At 66.6% G+C, this 8,034-nt stretch overlaps 3 protein-coding genes across 3 annotated transcripts in view; 2 read left to right on the forward strand and 1 right to left on the reverse strand.

Annotated features, from left to right (window-relative positions):
- Positions 1–680, forward strand: part of EMIHUDRAFT_447398 (hypothetical protein) — a gene marked incomplete at both ends in the record, with an annotated part of 3,554 nt that extends 2,874 nt beyond the window's left edge. The window contains 2 exons of the mRNA XM_005793964.1: positions 165–346; positions 416–680. Of these exons, the coding sequence (XP_005794021.1) occupies positions 165–346; positions 416–680 (447 nt within the window). The remainder of the gene's footprint in view (positions 1–164; positions 347–415) is intronic.
- Positions 681–709: 29 nt separating this feature from the next.
- On the reverse strand, positions 710–3,249 carry EMIHUDRAFT_193971 (hypothetical protein; the record flags this gene model as incomplete). The annotated part of the gene is made up of 2 exons (XM_005793965.1): positions 710–759; positions 2,556–3,249. The coding sequence occupies 2 exons, from the start codon at positions 3,247–3,249 to the stop codon at positions 710–712; spliced, it is 744 nt and encodes a 247-aa protein (XP_005794022.1).
- A 451-nt stretch (positions 3,250–3,700) lies between these two features.
- EMIHUDRAFT_447399 (hypothetical protein) lies at positions 3,701–6,842 on the forward strand (the record flags this gene model as incomplete). Its single annotated transcript, XM_005793966.1, has 7 exons — positions 3,701–4,204; positions 4,402–4,464; positions 4,554–4,683; positions 4,754–4,801; positions 4,872–5,007; positions 5,902–5,972; positions 6,473–6,842. Coding segments are annotated over 7 exons (1,011 nt in total), but the record flags the coding sequence as incomplete, so codon positions are not given.
- Between the last annotated feature and the right edge of the window lie 1,192 nt (positions 6,843–8,034).

An 8,034-nucleotide genomic window follows, 5' to 3' on the forward strand; every position in this document is an offset into this window, starting at 1 on the left:
ATATATTTTGAAAAGGGAGGGGGTCCTCAGCTGGCAGCCGACGGCCCCTCTGTACGCAACACACACGCACGCACGCACGCACGCACGCACGCACGCACGCACGCACCGCGCGCTGCTGCACACAGCTCCCCCCCCCCCCCCCACACACACACACTCACGAGCAGGTACTGCGCCGTCGTCGCCAACTTCTACGCCTTCACCACCGCCGCGGCGGCCGGCGAGCTTGCGCCGCGTACCCCGGACTCGGTGCGGCAGTCTGCCGAGCAGCTGCTCGAGGCTCTGCGCGGCGAGGCGGCGGCGCAGCGGCGCTCTCTCGAGCGCGACGAGGCGCTGCACGGCGACCTCCGTCTCGGCGGCGGCGCAAGGCGCCCCGGAAGGCGGGCCCCCTCTCATCTCGGGAGTGGCTGACGTCTAGGCGCGTGGAGCGAGGAGGCGGCCGCGTGGCACGCCTGCCGCCGCTCGATGGAGGAGAACCTCGGGGTGGTGCGCGACAAGCTCGACTTCTACGCTGGCTACGTCGCAGAGGCCGACCCTGCCATGGTCACCGACTAGCGCGCGTGCGGGTGCTGGGTTGTTTCGCATCGCTGCAAAACGCGAAGCGTTCTCGCGCCAGTCAACCAACGGCAAGAGTCGCGCCAGCGCCAAGAGCCGTATCTCAAAGTGGCGCAAGTCTCGGGTCTCACGGCGCGACGACCTCTCAAAAATATCATTACACGCGCAGCGCGTCCACCCGCCACCCGCACCCCTCGATCCTCCTTCCTCGTCATCCTCGTCCTCGTCCTCCGACTGTCCGCTCCGCCGACGACCTCCCCGTCAGAGCACCCAGAGGCTCAGGGCACAGGGGCGGCGACTCCCCCATCTTACCATCTACAGATGATATGCGCATCCTAGATGCCGGAAACGCCATCTAGGGGCATAGCGGGTGGGGAGGCCCCCTAAAACGGCGGGAGAGCCGGGAGGGCTATCGGAAGTCAAGAGCTAGAGGACTCAGCCACCCCCTCTACCCCTCCATAATCCACCCCCCTCCACACCCTCCCGGAGCGAGAGAGGTCCGTCCTCGAGAGAGCCCTCCCACTTCCACCCCTCCGACCGGAGGGCTCGCTCCAGCCCACGGGGCTGGAGGGGTCCCCGTCGGATCGGCGTCGCGTCTTGGGACCGGAGCAGCCCGAGAGTGCGTTGCGGTGAGACCGCTCCGCCTCCGGCATTGCGCGACAACGAGCGGCGAGCTTGAAGCAAGCGTGATGCTCTCTGTCTCAAAAAAACTGCGTTTTGGGCGCGCGCGCGGGGGCGGCGGGTGTGCGGGATGTCTGTTGGCCCGAGAGCGATGCGTGTGTCCGCCTTGCTTTGTTTCATAACATCGAAGGCTGGCTCAATCCTCAAAAAAAAACCGCCGGCGCGGTGTATAGGGTCTGGGTGTGACTGCGACAAGTGTGTGAGCCCACATGAGAGAGAGAGAGAGAGAGTTCTCCCAGTAAGCTAAAAGTACACACATGAGAAAAGGACTTCCTACATACAAACAAAAGGCGGTCGCACAGCACGATTCACACGACAAACAAGCCGTCGCCTCAACACAGAAGCCGTCACCCAACAAAGAAACCTAGCTGATTATGCCGCTTCCTCTACTCGAGTATGCTATCGCCACCCTGCCTTCTGAATCGCCACCTTGTTGTCGGCGTTGACAGCGAGGTTCCCCAGCGCCCTCGCGGCCCTCTGCTTCTGCCCGTCCGTGCCTCCGCGAGCCAGCGCCACCAGCGGCGCGATGCCGCCCGCCTTCGCGATCGCCACCTGGTTGTCGGCGTTGCAAGCGAGCCACCCCAGCGCCCACGCGGCCCTCTGCTTCTGCCCGTCCGTGCCGCCGCGAGCAAGCGCCACCAGCGGCGCGATGCCGCCTGCCCTCGCGATCGCCACCTGGTTGTCGGCGTTGCAAGCGAGCCACCCCAGCGCCGTCGCGGCCTGCTCCTTCTGCCCGTCCGTGCCGCCGCGAGCCAGCGCCACCAGCGGCGCGATGCCGCCCGCCTTCGCGATCGCCACCTGGTTGTCGGCGTTCCAAGCGAGCCACCCCAGCGCCCTCGCGGCCTCCTCCTTCTGCCCGTCCGTGCCGCCGCGAGCCAGCGCCACCAGCGGTGCGATGCCGCCCGCGCTTGCGATCGCCATCTGGTTGTCGGCGTTGCAAGCGAGGTTCGCCAGCGCCCTCGCGGCCTCCTCCTTCTGCCCGTCCATGCCGCCGCGAGCCAGCGCCACCAGCGGCGCGATGCCGCCCGCCCTCGCGATCGCCACCTGGTTGTCGGCGTTCCAAGCGAGCCACCCCAGCGCCCCCGCGGCCTGCTCCTTCTGGCCGTCCGTGCCGCCGCGAGCCAGCGCCACCAGCGGCGCGATGCCGCCAGCCCTCGCGATCGCCACCTGGTTGTCGGCGTTGACAGCGAGGCTCCGCAGCGCCCCCGCGGCCTGCTCCTTCTGCCCGTCCGTGCCGTCGCGAGCCAGCGCGACTAGCGACGCGATGTCGCCCGCCTTCTTTGCAGCCGCAAGCAGTGCGTTCGTAGCCGCGTTGCGCTTACCCATACTCATCGAGACCGCCTTGACTGCATTGGCGATGCTGAAGAGCAGGCAGCCGCTGTTAGCGTCGCTGCCACCTTGGGCGTGGATGCCGACAAGCCGCCCGACATTGTCAAAGATGGGCGAGCCTGACGAGCCGGGCTCGGTGTCGTTCTGGTAGGAGATGCTGCCCTCATCTGTCATCTTTTCTACGTGGAAGTTGCTCATCACCTTCACGCCGCCCTGCGGGTGCTGCCAAATGGTAATGGTGATGTTCGCACTGGGCTTCGACGTTGCGTGCGCGAGCGAGATCGGCGTGCACTTTAGCTTCGGCACATCCTCGGTGAGCACAGCGACGAAGCAGTAGTCGAGCGGACGGCTACACCCCGCAGCGAAGCCCGCCCTTGGGTCCAGCTTAATCGTTATCCAAGAGCCGGGATTTGAGGCGAGCTTGTTAAAGACTGCCGTTGCATGCTCCGCGTCCGCCTCAGTGCTGATGACGTGGTGATTGGTCAGCACGCAATAGCGAGGCAAGCCCAGCGGCCTGCCGTCGACGAGGCTTCCGGACCCACGACCTCCGCGCACTGTTATTGCGCACGCCGCTTCCATGTTGTTCTGTATCGTCTCTGCTGAGGCGTACGGCGCGACCCCACGCAGCTGCTCGTCGTTAACTCGCAGCGACTGCAGCGGCTCGCTGATGTCGATAGGAGCGGACATGCTACGCGACAACTTGGGGGACGGCCGTGCACCTCCGCGCATCGCGCATCCTGACACCTGAGGGTTTAGAGGGTTAGTCGCATGGCACGTATCCCGTGCAAACACACCTGGTCCTGGAACGCCCGCATCTTTTTTTGCAACTGTGCCCAAAGAGCATTGGGGTAGAGGAGCGAGCCGACACGCGCCCAGGTGGGTCCCGCGGGAGGAGAGAGCTGTCGCGGTGTGCAGCCAAAAAACGATATGCAAGGTCACCTGCCCACCTGCCCGCGGCGGGCGGGGGAGGGGGGGGGTGGGGGGGTCCTCAGGAGTTGTTTCTTTTTTGGGCAGGGTTAGAGAGTTGAAGTGAAGTGTGCGCGAAAGAAAGAAGAAAGGAATCACACTCACGGAGAGAAGTGAAAAGAAAGAGGCACACGATTTCTTTTTCTGCTTAGCGAGAGGTTGGGTGCTTGGGTGGCCTGCTTCCGCTCCACCGCCCCGGCCGTCGCGTCTGCTGCCTTGCGCCGGACGGATCCCACATTCGCCCATCTCGATCGCCACGGCGCTCGATGTCGCTCGAGTTCAAAAAGGGATTCCTCTCTCAGCCTGCGTCAAACACGAGCGCTGCCGCTCGCAGCGTCGGCCGCCGGAAGCAGGCGGCTGCGCCCGACGAGGCGTATCTGCCAGCGGAGAGCTACGACCTCCTCGACGACGAGGACGGCGCCGCCGACCCGCTGGTGGCGGAGATCGAGACGTCCGAGGCGGCCTACGAGTACAGCGTCGAGTACTGCCGCGCCCACTGCAACCAGTTCAACCAAGGTCTCATGCGGCTCGACCCGATGGTGAACGTCGCGTTTGCCAACGACCTGCGGGCGGTGCAGTTCAACCGCAAGATGTGGGGGCACCACGACGGGCCCGGCCGCGGCGGCGAGCAGCGGACGATGCTGCTGCCAAGCGGGATCGTCCTCAAGTACCTCGAGTGGGGCAGCGAGCAGGCGCGTCCTAGACACTTCCTAGACAGCTCCTCGACAGCTCCTCGGCCGGTACCTCGAGTGGGGTGCGAGCAGGCGCCTCCGGTCGTGCTGCTCCACGACGTCTGTGACTCGTGCCACATCTGGGATGACGTGGCGCAGCCGCTGGCTGACTCCTTCCGCGTCCTCGCGCTCGACCTGCGAGGGCGCTGACACACTCCAGCCGCTCGCCGCGGCACGAGGACGGCTTTCTGTTCGAAGGGCAGCGGTGTCTTTGTTTAGGCGCGGACACACTCCAGCCGCTCGCCGCGGGCGCCAGTACGGCTTCTTTGTTTATCCGCCGCGGTGTTTGTTTAGGCACGGAGACACCAGCCGCTCGCCGCGGCACGAGTACGGCATCGACGCGCTGGTGGAGGACCTGCACGAGATGGCGGTGCGGCTCTCCCTCAACGGGCGCGACTGGGGCGGCGCCTTCACGCGGCCGTGGGTGCCGTGCGGCGAGGGGAGGGGCGGTCCTAGAGAAGAAGTCGGCCGAGCCGTGTCTGTCTGTGTGTTAGGTGCTGTGCGGCAAGGGGATGGGCGGGGCCGTCGCCGTCGCTTACGCGGCGCGCCTCCCCGGCCGCGTGGCGGGGCTCGTTAGTTAGTCCCAACCGGTGAATGATGACTACTCCACAGGCGCGCCACCCCGGCCGCGTGGCGGGCCTCGTGCTCTGGGACTACGACCCCGACATGCCGACCACGCGGCTCTGCTTCTCGCCGCACCAGGCGGGCCACTTCCGCGGGCAGGCAGCCGCTCGCTGCCCTGCTGGCCGTGCGAGGACGTGAGACGAGCGATGAGGCGATGTCGATGGCACCAGGAGCCGCTCGCTGCCCTGCTGGCGGAGCAGCTCGGCTTGCAGCGCGACGCAAAGTACCTCGCCATCACCTTCACCAACCGGTGCGAGCACGCCGACCCGCCTCCTCACCTCGGCGCATCTCGGCGCACCTCGGCGCACCTCGGCGCACCTCGGCGCACCTCGGCGCACCTCAGGTGCGAGCACGTCGACCCGTCGGACGAGAAGGCGGGCTGCCGCTTCAAGGTGCGTTCTTCCTGTCCGGCTCCACGCCGCCAACACACCAGCAGCCCTAGCCCCAGCCCTAGCCCCAACCCTAGCCCCAACCCTAGGTGGACCCGCACTTCTTCCTGTCCGATTGGTCGCCCGGACTCGCGTGGACGCAGCTGCGCGCCGTCGCGCCGTCGGCGCGGCTCCTCCTCATCCACAACCAGCAGGGCGTCTCTTCACACCTCCCGCTGTGAACAGGTGCGGCTCCTCCTCGTCCACAACCAGCAGGGCGTCTCTTCACACCTCCCGCTGTGAACAGGTGCGGCTCCTCCTCGTCCACAACCAGCAGGGCGTCTCTTCACACTTCCCGCTGTGAACAGGTGCGGCTCCTCCTCGTCCACAACCAGTCTTCCCTCGACTGGACCTACGAGCGGGCGGTCGAGGCGCGGCCGCCGCTCGAGCGGCCGGCCGAGGGGCATGCATGGCTCGTGAGGAAGTGCTCACTCTGAGTCCAGGTGCGGTCGGCGCTCGAGCAGCCGGCCGAGGGCGGCGAGCCCGCCGGCGTGCAGCTCGTCGTCGCGTCGCGCGGCAGCGTGCCCGACGAGGAGGAGGCGCTGGTCGAGTCCCTCTGGCCGTGACGCCTCCCGCCACCCTTCCTGCAGGCACCGTGCTCGACGAGGAGAAGAACTTGGTCGAAGACCTGCAAAAGCTGTACGGCGGCATCGCGGCGCACGTGCGCGCCGTTTTTCCCGGCGCGCTCGCCGTGTTTCTTCGTCCGGCGGACCTGTTTTTTCTTTTCTGTAGGTGCGCACCTTTGCGTCCGACATCGACCGCGCCGCGCGAGACAAGCTTCGTTCGCAGGTCCCTCTCCCCTCCCCCCTCCCCCCCCGCGCCGCTTCCCCCGCTGCCTCTCTCCTCACCGCCACCGCCGCCTCCCCTTCCCCTCCAGGGCGCCGTGCGGTACGAGCGGATCGCCGAGGAGGAGCTCGAGGCCAAGCAGGCGGAGAAGGAGGCGATCCGGCAGGCAGACCGCTCACCTCGAGATCACCCCTTATCTCCCCATATCTCCCCACATCTCCCCGTGGATCCGGCAGCACTCACCCACGCGCACCGGGCCTTGCACTCTGAGCGCCGTGCCAGCTCCTGTCCTTGGCCGTGGAGTCGCGAGGGTTGCCCGAGCTCTTGCCCCACCACCCTCGTCTGTGTGGAGACGTCCCCTTTGCCCTACCGTAGGCGGCGCGCGAGGCGGCGGGCTTCATGGCCAAGGAGGACCCGGCGCCGCCCTCCTTTGACGAGTTCGACGACTAGGTGCCCCTCTCCACCCTCCCAACACCTGGCCGGCGCGCGGCTACTCCCTCCGTCACGTTTAGCATGGCGTGCGTCCATGAGATGTAGCTGGGCCACGGCGCGGGCGGCGCGGGGCTCCCTCGGTGCTGTCTCTACGCGCGTGTCAGCCTGTCACTCCCGGCGACGCGATCGCACTCAAAAGTGTGAGACAGACACACTCACACACTCACACACTCACCCCCTCCCCACCCCCACCGCAACGACATACGTGTACTCATACACCGTCACCGTTTCAGTTCTAGAATTTGATATATACCCTGAGCCACTCCCGCGAGCGCAAGTCCGCCTGCCTCACGCATGGTGATTTGGTGTCCCTCGGGTCCCTGCTCTGCTCCTAATCTCTTCCGTCTTCGTACATCCTCGGAGCCCCGCGGCTTTTTCTTTTTTGCACGAAGGTGTACCTGTGTTAGTGCCAGTGCGCGCGCGCCAGTCCCGTGCCCCCAGTGTTGTTGTGCGCGAGGCCTAAAATTCTTTTTTGTCCTGTATTGTGACACGTGTGTCTCAGCTCGCTCACCCGTCTAACACGACGCCCCCCCCCCACCCCCACCCCCCCTCTTCCCCCCCTTGCGCGACGCGTTCGGCAAAGCTCGATCAATCTGCCGGAACGGAAATCCGGTCTTCTGTGTCTCTGTGTCCCTTCTTGTGTTACCCACGCCGATGTCGGTCGCGCTGGACGGCAGCGTGTCCCCAGCCTCGCCGACGCTCTCCAAACCGTCGCTGTCTTCGCCGCCGCTGGTTGGGGCCGCGCCGCCGGGACGCCGGCGCTGGGCGTCAACTGCCTCTAGCCGGAACTCCTGGTTGAGCCGGAACGCCTGGTCGGGGTAGCCGTCGTACGCGACCGCGTGCACGAGCCGGCTGTCCGAACCCTCCTCCCGCCCCGTGATGGTGCCCGGCCACCACCGCTGCTCGCCCCGGATCTCGACGTGCGTGCCTGTCTCGCCATCCTCACCGCCGCGTCCACGCGCAGCCGCTTCCGCGGCGCCGTCTAGACTCCGAGGCCTGCGGCAGCAGGTAGTTCGGGCCGTACTCCGCCACGCCCGCGAGGCGGACCTCGGCCCCGCGCTCACCGTCCGCTCGACCGCCGCCTCGACCGGCGGAGCCGGAGGGGGGGGGGGGCTCGACCCCCGTCGTTCGACCCGTCGTTCTGTGACCTCCCGTCGCCAGCGAGCGGGGTCCCTGATCCCCCTGACCCCCCCCCCCCCCGTTGGGAGCTTGATCGCCACAACCGCCGGCGGAGAATACGGATTCTGCAAAGCGCGCAGATTATGTTTCAGACGCGCCGAGAACCGTCACAGGAACCTATGCTACCACATCCTGAGGTGGGGTTGCAATCTGCTCCTGCGCGCCTAAGGAATTCTCCGGAAATTGTTACTCTAACTGTTCCTTGGGAGCCGAAAACGCGCTCCGGCGTCAAAATAGGTGAAAGAGGCCTTGCCCCCCTGGCCTGT

This window comes from Emiliania huxleyi (assembly GCF_000372725.1).
Source record: "Emiliania huxleyi CCMP1516 unplaced genomic scaffold EMIHUscaffold_1, whole genome shotgun sequence".
Classification (NCBI taxonomy): domain Eukaryota; phylum Haptophyta; order Isochrysidales; family Noelaerhabdaceae; genus Emiliania; species Emiliania huxleyi.